This window comes from Biomphalaria glabrata, chromosome 5 (genome assembly GCF_947242115.1).
Source record: "Biomphalaria glabrata chromosome 5, xgBioGlab47.1, whole genome shotgun sequence".
NCBI lineage: Eukaryota > Metazoa > Mollusca > Gastropoda > Planorbidae > Biomphalaria > Biomphalaria glabrata.
This window is the reverse complement of record NC_074715.1, coordinates 5441159-5457064: the sequence shown is the minus strand read 5'-3', so window position 1 is coordinate 5457064 and position 15906 is coordinate 5441159. Positions and strand designations below refer to the sequence as shown.

General features: G+C 34.5%; 1 protein-coding gene across 1 annotated transcript in view; it reads right to left on the bottom strand.

Annotated features, from left to right (window-relative positions):
• Positions 1–883: 883 nt before the first annotated feature.
• Positions 884–15906, bottom strand: part of LOC106074541 (receptor-type tyrosine-protein phosphatase epsilon-like) — a 58396-nt gene continuing 43373 nt past the window's right edge. Inside the window, exons 20-31 of the mRNA XM_056028664.1 lie at positions 15447–15544; positions 15082–15201; positions 13743–13888; positions 12868–13003; positions 12568–12702; positions 10632–10767; positions 10036–10109; positions 7391–7528; positions 6780–6914; positions 5623–5753; positions 3200–3335; positions 884–1141 (exon numbers count right to left, since the gene is read on the bottom strand). Coding sequence (XP_055884639.1) covers positions 1043–1141; positions 3200–3335; positions 5623–5753; positions 6780–6914; positions 7391–7528; positions 10036–10109; positions 10632–10767; positions 12568–12702; positions 12868–13003; positions 13743–13888; positions 15082–15201; positions 15447–15544 — 1484 coding nt within the window. The 3' untranslated portion in view covers positions 884–1042. The remainder of the gene's footprint in view (positions 1142–3199; positions 3336–5622; positions 5754–6779; positions 6915–7390; positions 7529–10035; positions 10110–10631; positions 10768–12567; positions 12703–12867; positions 13004–13742; positions 13889–15081; positions 15202–15446; positions 15545–15906) is intronic.

Genomic DNA, 15906 nt, shown 5'->3' with positions numbered 1-15906 from the left:
TGAGCCCGCCACTGGTAGAAATGTGTAACTTCTCTTGAATACGCTCTTGGAATTAATTGACTGTAGTATGCTTTACATTTTATATCGAAAGGGAAGTTTTATTATCAAAATCATGTGTTGGGGTTGGGTCATTGGGTAATAGACCTACCAGATAGCTTAAAAATTATTAAGGAAATTGCTCATATAGCTAACCATGCACGCTACCTACAAATTGAAATGCATTATGTTTTCCTCACATTATCAAACTTAGCATAATAATTTTGAGGATATGCATCATTCAGTGCCCCTCATATGACATGTAAATTGGAGGCTGGATTGTATAGAAATGCAAGGGCCGATTTAGACACCTAGTCCGCCCCTGGATGCCACTAATTATTCTAATATGAATATGAACATCTGAATTTTTGAAAACAAACATTGTAACAAACGACGTACACATCTAACGTATGTCATATGGAAGTAAACAAAGAAATTTTTTTCCTGGTCTACAAATAGTTTATTAATTGCCGAAAGTTAATTATGATATAAACAACTAAGTCAGCACAGCATCTAAAAATCAAGGCTTTATAGTAGGCTAAAACTAGTATTTATATTAAAAAAAAAAAAGTCTATCGCTTAAAAATTTGATGAACAGGTTTGCACTTTGTTGCTAATGCATACAAGGAATGTAAACAACAATTAAATATGCCTACAATTTAATGGGCCTTTCTCTTCTCTTTACTAGATACAAAATACATATATAACAGATCTGAACTAATAGAGTTATTCAAAAAAATAATCTAAAGAATAAAAACAGAACATTCATATAAAAATACAAAATGAGGAATAAATTACTAAGAATATAAAACAGATTGCCCAACAATATAGTTCAACAACCATTATGTTTTTTTTTTTATATTTCTATTAACTGGCATTGTAGCCTACATGTAAAGAACAATTATAAAAAATAAAAACACAACATTAATATAAATACAAAATGAAGAATAAATTACTAAGAATATAAAACAGATTGCCCAACACTATAGTTCTATCACAGACTGAGTCACAACATTTCTTTGAGAAACTTGTCCCCTACGTTAGTGTATTGGCTGGATGTTTCACTGTATCTCTCTAATACCTCATAGAGAAGTCTGTAGTCAGCCTGAAGAGGCAAATACACAAGTTGAAATGGTTTGGTTGTAATTTAGTGACACCTAAATTTGGACCGTGGGCCTTATCTGTAACAAATTACAAGATGCCATCTAGTCACTCAAAACGTTTGCAACTTGAAAATGAAGATCAGTTGCATTCCAGTCAAGGACTTTGGTGGCTGTGATGCGGCTATTTGAGACATGTTTCAGAAATTGTGACCCCTAGGTCAAAGATTGGGTACCATTGTAGTAAGGGTACAATATTAATCGAATAGCAAACATTGGGTCACAGAATGTCTATAACCAGGATAGTTTGGTATTGAACGCAAACTGTTGACACGGCAATATTTTTAAAGTGAGTTTTACCGATTGGGCCCCGCGCCTGGCAGGTCTACCATATATCGCTCTCAGTCATGACTCTTTCACAGGCTTTTAAGGGTGTAGAACTTAAAGCGTTAACATAGCATTTGAGTTGCTTCATCAATATTTTGTATAATACATGTTGTATAATGATTTAATTAATAGTAATAGTTGTTATTGTAAAAAAAAAAATAGAAGAGGGGCCTCGCAAGCATCCATTTAATTGGGCCACGCAATTAGTAAGGCCGGCTCTGTCAGGATGTGAAGAAAAAACCTCATTAATAATGATATAAGAACAGCCTGGGGCTGTTTTTAATGTGATATCAACTCGCATTTACTTTTTTACTTATACTTTTAGAATAAAAAAAATATGTGTTTAAAAGATCATACGTCTTTTTTTTGATAAGGTAATTCTGTCGGGAGAAAATTGTGATAAAATTTTTTTTTTTTTTAATATATTAAATAAATTTAAGTTTCAGAAAAAATGTTATACATTTTAATTTAAACATTGAATAATGCAACACAACCACTTAGAGAAGTTGGCTATCGACTATCTTTGCAGTGAAGACAGGACGCACTAGGTCACGGAGATATAGATCTGCTTCTCGGCTGCTGTCCTAACAACTTCATATTGAATTATCTCTATTTCTACCTTTCTTTGCTTAGTGAATTAATAGTGACTGAAGCTCTGTAGCCTACGATTTTTTAAAATAATATTTTCTGGATTAAATTTCGTCACTGAGTTTGTATCCCCTTATAAGATTACATGAAAAACGTGAATAGAAGTTTGGTATTTTGGTCAAATGATATTCCCATTACAGAAAAACAGAGAAAAAATGTTTATTTATCCACAACATTTACAATTAAATCTTGAAAATTAAGTTTTTAAAAATAATCTGAGATTTGAAAGAAAATATAACAGTCCCATGTTATCAGCATACTTGTCATTTTAAAACTAAGCTCTAAATACCCATTATAGCAGACAGGCTGTAGCAGATCAGCACCTGACTGGAGGATGCCCAAGTTGAGGCGGGTAGTATTTGATCAGTGAGGCGTGAAGACTTCTCCCACCCCCAGACAACCCTAGAGGCCATACATTACACCAACCATACATTTTGTCTCCTGTGTTGTTTTAGCCACATTTTAGCAGCACCAGTTTTTCTTTTCCAGTGCGCATTCAAGTGACTTAGTTCAAGAGATTATGGTTCTCCCATGCGTCACACTCCATCTCTCGACCTTTCTTCGCATTACATTTGGCACCACCTCAGTCCAAGAAGATGTTGGGTCTTCACATAATGTTTCCTTGAGGTTATCTCCCTAAGCCCTAGGCTGACGAGTTCCGTCTGCCCGAAGCTAATGAAAACACGAGTTGATATGTAACCGTTGCAGAAGGAAGATCAAGTAAGAGACATGGAACAAAACTGACGAGTATTTCTTTGGTGTGTTGTACATGTTTATTTCAAGTTGTACACTAAGAATTAAATACGACTTTACTGGTTTACTTTTACTGTTCGGAGCTACAAACCAATCTCCGGGCATTAACACTAGGTGAATACCCAATGTATTTACCACTGTGGCTATGTACTTACCACTGTGGCTACGTACTTACCACTGTAGCTATGTACTTACCACTGTAACTATGTACTTACCACTGTGGCTACCTACTTACCACTGTGGCTACGTACTTGCCACAGTAGCTATGTACTTACCACTGAGGCTATAACTTCTGGTCTTATAAACTTGAGTGATCCAACGATGACAGGAATATTCACACAGGACTCAGTGTCCAGTTTTTCAATCATGAGACACAATGCACAGGCCAAGCCACTGAAGCTGGCACCATTTCTGCAAGGGTAAAATGCATAAATCAATACAATTATAGTCATTTTTTTTTAAACAACGATAAATGTTCGTGCCATCTTCAAAGTTGTTTCATTTTAAATAAAATAAAATAAACAAGGTTACAAAAGAGAAGTTTGTGTGGAAACACAAACTCAAAATCGGCCCCCGAAGTAAAATGTTTTACATAATTCGGATAATCCTTCAGAGTTGAAGATAGTTTACTTCCTAGTCCAAACCTCCCGCAGGACGACGGGGGAGGCAGGGTTTGAACCTTCGATCGTCGATAAATCCAAACGACAGTCCAGCGCGCAAACCCCACGACCAGTGGTCCACCCAGGTAGGCTTCAATATTTTCAGAAAGAACATCCGAATGAAATTATATCAAAGACAAATGAGAGATACGAATGGAGAAAGAAGGTTAACAGATCTTGTGTAGTGCCCCAACCGTCCCGCAGATCAAAGGATACGTGAAAGTGAATGTAAAGTTAGATGTGAACCTGGCCTAACTAGTTTGTGGTCTATAGGGCAGATGATGTAAAGTTCATCTGTTTTTGTGGCCTACGGTTAACGAGGGTGTCATGTAGCCAGCACAACGACCAACCGCCTTTGCTTTTCCCCAACTAATGTCAGGTACCCATTAGAGCTGGGTAGACTCCGAAGTTGAAAATCCCAGTCTTCACCAGGATTCGAACCCGGGACCCTCAGTTCGAACTAAATAAGTTAATTGTTTTGAAAAGGCTCAATCTCATATTCGAATCCTCAAAAAAAAAAAAAAAAAAAAAAAATTTCTATTTTAAACAAAAAAAATTCACGAAAGTAATGTTTATAAGATTACTATTCGTCTTAAACTAGGTCTAACATATAATGCATACTAATTAGCTTTTTCTTATAAAAAACTGCTTGCATAATTGATTTTAAAAATTAGAAATTTCGCTTTCAGGAAAAAAAAAAGTAGCCGTTGCATCAGAACTTTGAATGGTCTAAAATATTGTGAAGTCGGATTTTCAATATCTCTTCTAGTTTACGAGATCTAAACGGGACAGACGGGCAGACATTTCGCACAAAACTAATAGCGTATTTTCCCCTTTTGGGGGCCTCTAAAAAACAAATTCTAAGACTTCCAAACTAGAACATGTACTAGTCCAAGATGAGTAAGAAATAAAGTAAAACGTTACCATTTTAGACTTTGCGGTCATCTGTTTCTGTGGTCTACGGATAACGAGGGTGTCATGTGTCCAGCACAACGACTTTTATCCACCTAATGTCAGGTGGACTCAGAGGAGCCCGAAGAACCCGAAATTAACAATCCCAATCTTCACCCGGATTCGAAACCCGGATCTCGGTTCATACGAAAAGCACTTTACCACTCAGCCATCGCGCCTCCGTGTAAGATATAACTGATGTCTCTATACACATTGTAAAGAAGATTTCTTATGTTCCATCGCCTTCACCTATCCCTTAGTCTGTTAGACCGTTGAGACACCAGGCAAGATTTGTTGACCCTATTTCTCTATTCCTCTGTCTTTTCCTTGGATAGAATCGCTTTTAATCGCAGGCCCGTCTTACCATCGCTTCTGCCTCTTCTTCTTTTGCCTGGTACTGTTCCTTAAGGAAAGGTCTTTGTGACCTTGTTAGATTGCTATAGAGCTTTAGTTTGCGTTTATTTTTACACTAGTTAGTAGGTCATCGTGGGGTCCAATCACTGTAGTAACCCTGTCTCTAATCTCTTTGTGACGTGGTCTATCTTTTGTCAGGCAGCCTGAATTGCATCCAACACGTTGTTCATGTTTTGATTCCTTTAACAACACAATAATTACCGATACATTTTCATTATTTTTTAACAAAAGCCTCATAAATAATAATTTGAATATTTTGTTTGCCAATGTAAAAACAACATGCAAACCTTCTTGTTCTATTCGGAACTTAGAAAATCGAAACTTATATGCAATAAATGTCTATTCCTAATTAGTCTTATTTCTTTTAATTACAAAAGGATTTGTTATACCTGACAATAGCTGATAAATTGTATTTGAAATGGATAAGTCTGTTTGATATAGATCTTCCTTCGTGATTGAAATTGAGCACATTTCTCATATCCTATGAACTCGAAGTCAGGCCGCATACGTGGCGTGGGTAGATTTTTTCTGATATCAATGTGGCAATAAGAATTATATCTAGCACATAGCGACTCTAGTTATAAAAATATTTAGCGATTTGTTTTATTTTTGCATTTAACTCTGTTGCCGCACCTAAAAGACATCTATAATATGTGTCTTCAGTAAGTCTTTACCTGCAAAGGAAGGCAACTTTCCCTCCAGTGACATTGAACCCCTGAAGGTGTTTGATGAGCTGAACCCATTTCTTTGTATTCAAATCTGTAATGCCAGCTCTGATGTGAAGTACCTCGTGCTTGACCTGTTTCTAATAGTTGAGACAAAAGAAAAACAAGCAATTGAAAAAAAAGAATACTTTTTAATAACAAAGCTTATCTAAGAGAAAGAACCGCTTACTAATACCATTTATCTGAAAATTAACGGGTTATCTCCCTTTCTGCTATATAAAACGGAATTAAAACAGAATTAAATGATTGATTGATTGGTTAATTTTTTATTGATTCGTGTATTGCCATATGAATAATTATGCAAAATTTCAACTGGATCCGAGAATGGGAAGTGGGAGAAAAAAATGTGTCAAAACGTAGTTAGGGGATTAAATCCATATATACATCCACATCTCTCAATAAATACCATTTATTCTCCTTATTTCGATATCAAACAAAATAATTAAATACCGACAATTAATTAACTAATTGATTGATTTTTTATTGATTCATGTCTTGACAGTTTCAATGAACAATAAAATTTCAACTTGATCCGTGAATGGGAAATGGGAGAAAAAACATGTTCAAACTTTTTACCAGACAGACAAACAGAGTGAGTTGATATAAGCTTTGTAAAAAAAATGAAATTAATGGTTTTTATTTAGATCTATAATTAAAACTTCTTGGGAAACTTAAATCTTGTAAAAAGTCTATAAAATAATTTTGTGTATGTATCGGGCCTGTGTGCAAGTAGAACACGTCTGTGTAGCTAATAAAACCTGATCCACATGCCAAGAGGGAAGTGATAATACAGCCGCATTATTATTTGTAGTGGTAGCGTTGGCTGGTTTAGGTATATACAGGGCTGACTTCAAAAGAATATATTGTACAGTTATCTCATAGAGGGCAGGAGACATGACACTAGAAGTTGGGAAATATAGGCATAGGAAAGACCCACATTCAATGCCAAATATTTTGTGCTAGACAGATTCTAGCCTTTACACTAAGCTTAATAATATTGAAAAGTCAATATAAATGTGAAATTTAGATCAAAAAAATATTTTCTGTTTTGTTTTTCTTTTCACAAAAATAGAACGCTTATTTATGTTTACAAAATATATACTTACTGTTTGATCAACATGACAGACTGTCAACTTTTGTTCATCCCACACCAATGTCTGTTTGTAACTGTGACTTGTTATCTCAAACAGTTCTGTTTGAAATACTTTACTTGGTTCAGTTGGTATATAGTTGGCAATAGTCTGAAAAGTGTTTGTACTTATATTATAAATGAAAAAATCAAAATTTAAACTTTTATTAACATTTTGAACCTAAGATCCCCATTTATACGTGTAAACACACAAGCTATGTAACTTAGCAGGTCTTGAAATGGTAAATGTAAAAAGAAAGGTGATCACTTTTTACAAAACCTCAATTCAAGTCAGAAGTTCATGGAACTTAGATCCAGGAACCTGGATAAAGAAGGTATTACAGAAAGAAGGTATTGTCTTTAAAAAAAAAAGTATTTTTGATGTTTTTCTTGTTCTTGTTTGACACTTTAGACGAATGCCTGCGTGGGTAGATGAGACTTTAAAATTTGGAGGGCGGGCGAGATGTCTTCCTTTTACTGGACATCATTAACATTCTAGAATGATTTGGACCAAATTTTCAAAAAACACGGAAAACCCATCAACACATAAGACAAACCAAATATATTTTTTAAACGTATTTTTTTTACCGAATCATCTTTCTGCTTCTCAAACTCAAAGTCTACTATAAGTGTTACGTTATACTGTATAACCAATCTCCAGAAGTCATCTACTGTACCAGGCATTGGCAACTGGGTCAAGAAATGTTGATCTTTTTGTTTCAATCCCTGACAGCAGAAGCAAAAAGTATAAAGTTAATGGCAATCACTTTCTGTTTTATCTCAATTTTCAAGTTTGATTATCAAGAGTTAAAACTTTTAGTTTCACGAACAGTGTAAAATAGTCTATAGAATAAAATAAATTTTCTCTATTACAAGAGCCATCTCTATAGTACTATCAGTACTGAAGCTAAAATGTATGAATTTGTTAATTGTTTATATTGAAATGTATTATTTGCTAATTTGGACTAAAATAAAAGAATTTAAAAAAATAAAAGAAGTGAAAAGTTATAGATACAAAATTGGTAGACTTATGTAATAAAGTCTTGCTATTGTTACGAATCTCACTATCCAGGCTCTCTGCAAACTGCACCTTACACCACCAACTTAAAGAACTTGACAACTCAGGGCTCCAAAGTAACGTATCACTTTAATAGTTGAATAAATCTGAGCCAATACTGTACAATTGGCAACACGTACACTGTAAAAATATCTCTCCGATAACACCGTATCGCCGTATCAACTCTTGCTCTGGCCTCTCCGTCTCGTTCCGGGCTTGCACTGGGTTCAACAGTTCAGGACTGACTACACACACTGGGCTCGTTGTGTCGGACTCGATCACAGACCAAGATCAAGACGCCGTTCGTCTCAACTGTACTTGATAGTACTCCGCACTGAACCGTCGTAATGCTCCGTACAGAACCACACCGCTGAACCACACTGAACTGTGCATTAGTCGACCGGACTGTAGTGAACCGGGCTCTGAACTGCGACAACTCCGCTCTTTATATAGGGTCCCTAAGGGCCTTCTAGAACCAAACAGAACATCGCTCGACGTTTCTAGATTCGTCACATGACTACATCCCTCGTGACGCACCTGAGCTCTGTTCACGACGCCGATCCTTCCCGAACCGTCATGTTGACACTCGTCTCGGCTGACCGTCGTAACTCGTCACGGTTGACCGCTCGTCTAGCGCTGGCCTGGGGCAATTTGCGTCGGCTGACTACACTCACGCCACTACCCCCATTTGTGCCACCACCAGGTTTATATGTTTGGCAACATCTTCTGAATAATGTTGCAATGAAACGCCATATAACGGTATTATATCTGGAATCCTAACGGGACGAAAGATTAAACTGAAAAATTATGTGTTACGAGAGACAATAATGAAATTATTTTAAAATGAAAAAACAAATAAACAATCATGCTAACGTAAAACAAGAAAAACATAAAAACTGTGTCACGTAGCAGACTAGATGCATTTGTTTGAACAGGCTGTGTCACGTAGCAGACTAGCTGCATCTAGTTTAACAGGTTGTGTCACGTGGCAGACTAGATGCATTTGTTTGAACAGGCTGTGTCACGTAGCAGACTAGCTGCATCTAGTTTTAACAGGCTTTGTCACGTGGCAGACTAGCTGCATCTAGATTTAACAGGCTTTGTCACGTGGCAGACTAGCTGCATCTAGTTTTAACAGGATGTGTCATGTGGCAGACTAGCTGCATCTAGATTTAACAGGCTTTGTCACGTGTCAGACTAGCTGCATCTAGTTTTAACAGGCTGTGTCACGTAGCAGACTAGCTGCATCTAGATTTAACAGGCTTTGTCACGTGGCAGACTAACTGCATCTAGTTTTAATAGGCTGTGTCACGTAGCAGACTAGCTGCATCTAGATTTAACAGGCTTTGTCACGTGGCAGACCAACTGCATCTAGTTTTAACAGGCTTTGTCACGTGGCAGACTAGCTGCATCTAGTTTTAACAGGCTTTGTCACGTGGCAGACTAGCTGCATCTAGATTTGTTTCTGGGAGAAGGTTTCTCCGTGCTGCCTTTAGGTTATAACACAACACTGCTTGAGTCGGGTGTCAAACCTCGAGCCCCCATCACAACAGGCTGTGTCACGTGGCAGACTAGCTGCATCTAGTTTTAACAGGCTGTGTCACGTAGCAGACTAGCTGCATCTAGTTTTAACAGGCTGTGTCACGTAGCAGACTAGATTTAACAGGCTTTGTCACGTGGCAGACTAGCTGCATCTAGTTTTAACAGGCTGTGTCTCGTAGCAGACTAGCTGCATTTAGATTTAACAGGCTTTGTCACGTAGCAGACTAGCTGCATCTAGTTTTACTAGGCTGTGTCACGTGGCAAACTAGCTGCATCTAGATCAGTTGAAGTCCTTAAACAAGACTGAAATATCTCTATATTTTCAATGCTTTTTATTTGAGAATAAAACTACCTGAGAAGTTCATGTTGAAATGAGTACCTAAAAAATGTTATTTTTCGAAGATTTTTGAAGATTAAAAAAATATTTTATTTGTGTTTTTTTCTGAATTTAAAATTTGTGACGTCACAAAATCGCTAACCTCCCCTTCCCCCTTGTCACATTTTCTCAAACCACCCTCCCCACTAGAGCGTGACGTCATCTACGAACAGCCTCTAAGTTTTGTAAAAAAAAAAAATACAAAGCAACTATTTGAACCTAAAGAAGCATCATCATCAGCAAGTAATGTGCTCATACCGGTACAAACACAGCATTAATATAATCTTCGTATACATTATTGTCACTCTCCAGATGAGGTCTGTACTGGCGTTCTGTAGGTATAAATAATGAAATACTTTATGAGACAAAAAAATGTTTTCATGACTATTGAAAGAGAAGAAAAGTTCATATCTATGATTATTTACGAAATACATTAAAAATATATTTTTCCTAAATGTCCTTTGGGGCACTTTTAACCGTTTTATAAAGAACAGATCAACATTTAAAGATTACTGTGAATTGGAAAAAAAAATTTGATGCTTAGCCACGATAACAATAAATATAATTATGTTAAATATGTCTCTATTCTGCGGTCCCGAGTGCTCTTAAAGTCACTATAACTTTTATCATTATAATCTTATGCCATGATATTTTTTTAGTCATGACGAATTAGTCATGATAACATTATATCATGATAGTTATGTTTGCTTTAACCTTAATTGTATCCCATAATGCTTTTGTGACATAATGTAAATGGATAAGCACTTTATTTCTATCTTTCCTTCGATTTCTTGACATTGAATTTAAGTCAAAATCGACACCTAATAGTTTAAACTAAAATTGCTTGAAAATACTTGGTAGTATTGACGGAAATCTGTTTTTCTCTTGCTGAGATAAAAGCTGTGTATTTTGGTAAACTTCTTCCTGGGTTTCCCTGTTGTATTCGTTTGTTCCTTGACTGTTAACAATGCTACAAACGCTACACAGAGCCTATATCAAGAAAAAAATATTTAAGTGATAGAAAAACATCATTTTTAATTAATAGTTTTGTATAGGAATATAAAACTGAAACAGCTTATTTATCTATTTGAAATGTTATAAATTGATTACATCACAATATAATGTCAACAAATACTTTTAATTTTTTAGTAACCGGTAATCAAATAAAATTTTAAAAATATCTTTTTTTAAAAGACAATTTCTCCTTTTGATGAAGCTGATCACTTTTTGTAATAATGATTATATTACTTTGCTCTTAATAAGTAAGGAATGATAGATAAAAAAAAACACAATATTTTACCCCGCCTCGTTTTCCCCCTCCCCCACCTCCAATAAAATACCTGTTAGTCACATGTTGAGAGTTTATACAATTCCTATAAATAAATAAATAAATAATTAAATTATAGCTTTTATATAGCGCTTCTTTCATGCTTATAGCATGCCCAGAGCAATATGGTCCAATCTCATTTGTGGACTATTGGGGGGAGCGGGTTTCTGGGAGAAGGTTTTTCCGTGCTACCTTTAGGCTAATAACACAACACTGCTTGAGTCGGGTGTCAAACCTCGAGCCCCCATCACAAGTAGCCAAGCCAGGCCAAGTTCAAGCGTACTTTGCTTCTAGACCACGAGAATACCCGCTGAGGTACGTGTGTTCAAGGTATAGAATGTCTAGTCCTCCAGACAAAATTAAATTAAATTTTAATTATACTTTGAAAAATTATAACGCTCAAACCGATGTGTCTCAATTGAAACCAATTAGTCATTCATTCTTTCCCTAAAGATATACATAAACTTTCAAATTTATGGAAAATCATTAGAGATGTTTTCGAGAACCTTGTCCGCCTAGGCTTTCTTTTTTTACTGATAAAATTTAGCAGCTAAATAGAGCAATTGTAAAAAAGAGCAAATGAATAGTTTTTTAAAATTATTTTGGTGGCCAACTTATTTCAGCTGTGGTGTCATATACGTTTTTGACATGTGTGTAACGGGCCACATCATTGCACAACATCGTCCATTCCCATAGAACTAATGATCTAAACAAGGACGCTTAATTGAACTTCACTGTTGCCAACTGTATTAAACAAAAATGTGCTATAAATTTACAATGTCCAAATGGTGATAGTTTATCTTCCTACCCAATCTTATTTATTATCTTTAGTTAGTTGCCCTTTTGTTTACAAAATAAATTTAATTTAAGTCCTAGAATGAAAGTCAAATGCTTCTTCGATATTTACATTATTTTGTGCTAAGAAGGAAAAAGTTTAGAAAAATTTGATTTTGATGTGCTAAAAATGATACAAAAATTGACCTAAACCTTTATAATTAGGCCTATAGTTTTTTTTCCCATTCCTTTCTTCTGGACACTGGGTACACCAAAGAGTTAGCCTTGTATAGTTGTTTTTTTTTCAACATAAATGCACATTTCTAATTACATCAACAATACAATAAATATATGGAATAAAACAATGGAAGCGATGACTCTTTGTTTTCTAGATGTCAGTCTAAACTCAACGTTGGCCACCACTAACTTTTTTTTTTTCATTTTTTAAAAATTAAAAAATTAAATCAATCAACGTATTTTGTCTTAACATATAGAAATACTCTCAAAGTTTTTTGATGAAAATGTGACATGTATGCACTACGCAAAACAGCAGGGCTTTTGGAAGAGAGGATTTGAGCCTCTCAAGCCTTTACTCAAATGGAGTTTGATGATGATGATAATGATTTGATGAAAATATTGCTTATAAAGGCTAATATTCAAAACCAAAACATTCTCGCAATGGACTTTACCTTAAACTCTGCATCTATACCTGCAAGCTTCAAGACGTTTCTTTCCATCTTGTTTCGGAGATCATCGATTCTGACAGTTCTGTCAACAGTTAGTAAAGCTGCTTGAACGGCTTTGTGTAAAAACTCATACTGGAGCTGAAGGAATACACAATAACACATTTTATAGTGGATTTTATGATGATAAAAATTATTTTAACTTAAACTGGATTTTTTAATTTAAATAAAAACAGAAGTATACGATTTTAAGAGAATTATTAAACAAAGAGAAGAATTCATGAATTAATTTAAAACCAAACATACTGCTGTCTGAACCATCAAAATTCGGTCCTCTCTTAATTTGGTCACTGTTTTGAAAAACTCCAACTTTTCCGTTTCCCTGGCTTGTCTCAATACATTGTGAATAGCTATATATGTGCCAGTTCGGCCAACTCCTGCACTAAATCAACAGAAAGTAATATGAATAGAGAGTTAAACAGAAATGTAAATAGCTATTTATAAGATGGATGTACAGAGATGGCGCAAGGTGTAGACGACTGTCAACGGCTTGCAATTAGAGAGGCTTTGCTTTTAGAAAGTGTATCTATTAATATAAGTTGTGTATCTATTTTCTTTTTAAAATTGAACACTCTAACTTATATTTATAGTAGCTAATTACATCGATGAAGTGGTTATTCTTTTTTTTTCTGAAATGAACAATAAAATGGTTTAATGTCCAACTTGTCATTTATCATAAGGTTATTGACACAGTAATAGAAAACTTAATCAAAGAATATTCAACTAACGCAATACTATGACAACAACAGTGCTGATATTGTAGGCATTAATATTTTTGGATTTTGCGTTCATATATTCTGAAAAGAATCATTTCAAAAGTAAAATGAAACAAAATAATGTAAGAAATATAAAGGGTCGCAAAAGGCAGTTTAATCTTTAAAGCCGATATTACCTCTAAAGGTGAATCAGGCCTAAAATAGAATTAAAGAAGTAAATGTATGTTTATTTAATTTTAAACAATTCTTCATGGATATTTTTGTGCCACAAAAGGGCCTCACAAATATCTTTCAACACATAAAATTTAGGTCTTGCGCAGCCAATTTTAATAAGTTTTACTAAATTACTATTCATTGCTTTAAGAATATTAAATCTTTATGAAAGAATAATCATACGAAATTTACCTGCAGTGGACAACAACATAATGTGAGGATGTGTGTGATGATATTCTATGTACAAAATTTAAAAGACTCCATGGAGCTTCGGGGACACCTTTGTCTGGCCAGGCGTGGAAATGATATTGTTTTAAAAGGTGCGTACCTTCATTTTTCTGGGGAAAAAAAAAAGATTAAATTTGTACTTTTAGTCTGGGTACAGTTCAGTGTTTGTATTTCATACATTATTATTTACATGAATAAAGGCAGCATTAGTGACCAAAGTTTTAATAAGAGTAGATAGTGAATTAAATACAACTACTATATAAATGCTTTTAAAAAGTGATTGCTGTAAAATTCACCCAGACGTCCCTTTCTTTCTCCCCCCTCTTATTTTCCCAACTGGTCCAGACAAATGATAGGATCATAGCGTAGTGAGAAAGCTAAAATAATGAAATAGCGCTAAAAAACGATTGGTACAAATATTTCTAATCGAATAGATCTTTTGTTGTTGGTGTAAATCTATTGCAAATTTAATTACATGAATGATCCAAACTAATTGATAGAAATGCACTTTGTATAGGCTATTTTTTTTTAAATATTTTTTTTTTCTTGTTAAAATTATGTTTTACGAAATGTCTTTAGAATATATTACCTGGTGACCGAACCTCGCTTGGTTGATTAATTTTTCATGAAAAGTTAATATTTACACGAACTCATTTCGGAAAATTCGAAAAATTGCTTCTATGTTGTGTTAGTTGTAAATGTACAAGGCAAGTGGAATACAAAATCTTTTGAGTGCCTCTACAGTCTAGAAAAACAGTTGCTGACGTCAAATCGTTTTCCTTTGCAGCTTTCGCTTAAAGCAACATTCGCCCTTTTATTGGCTTGGAAGAAAGTCTTTGGAAGTAACTTCTAAAGTGGTCACTTTCAGACACTTAATATAGCAGCTGTGCATGAAATCTAGAATTTATGAACATTTATAAATAACTTTTGTTATGATCCATATTCATTTTGGCTTTTTTGTGAAACTTTTTTGCTAAATCTCTAGGTTACCGGGTAACGCAAGGATTTTGTAATGTTAAATGCCGCAATTTGCCTTTTTTGACTTGAAATCAATGCCTTAATGTTTTAAAAAGTTTCATCAAATACTTTTTCGGACATACAAATCAGAGCAGTAAAGTTTATTTTAAAGTTTAGATTTATATTGTTATAATATAGTTCTAAAAAAATATAGGTGGGGAAGGAGGAGTTGTACAAATTTTTAAATAAAAGTCAATCATTGTCAATGTAAAAGTGTACTCAATCAACAACCGAGCCTCCTAAATACTGATAACACAATAAAAATAGTTGTCATAAGTTATAAAACCTTATTCATTTCCAAATGTCTGACAGTGTAGTCGGAAAATGTTTCTGTAGAGATTAATTTGATTTTGATATCTCCATAGAGTAGTTTCCCTTCATTGGGCCAGTACTGCTCACATTTCATCTGAAAATGTGTAATTAACATACTTATGAGTGTAAAGTTGTATTGTAATGTAAAATTCAATTATTTTTATCTTCATTTTTTGTAGCTATGTGTACGTTTCCAAAAATAATAATCTTTATTTTCAAGGCTGTAATTTTTAGTCTTTTAAATCTGCACCTTTCGTTAGCTTCTGGTGCCTTCGTGTAGGTGAAGGAAATAAGAAGTATAACTGATAGCATTTAAAGTTTTTATAACAAACTACTCACTTTTCCCTCTTCTGTTAAATTAGTTAACATAACAACTTTCTCAACATTCTGTTCCCACAACATTCTGACAAAGTCATTCAGAATTGTTTTGTTGGGACCTGAAAGAGATATACATTGGTTGCTGAGGATTGATTACTGAAAAACTTCCTGTTATAATTGTTCTTAAAATTTTATGAAAGTTTCATAATACACATAGTGTTTGTTTTATTGTTCATCATTATGATAAATACATTGAAAACAATTGCCATGTTTGTTTATATGTAATTAGCGATGCTTGAATTGACATATTACTTTATACCGGGCATAAACAGTACTTCCTGTCTAAAAATAGATGATCTTCTGAACGGAAGGACTATCTATCTATCTATATATCTATCTATCTATCTATCTATCTATCTATCTATCTATCTATCTATCTATCTATCTATCTATCTATCTATCTACAGATATAGATATACAC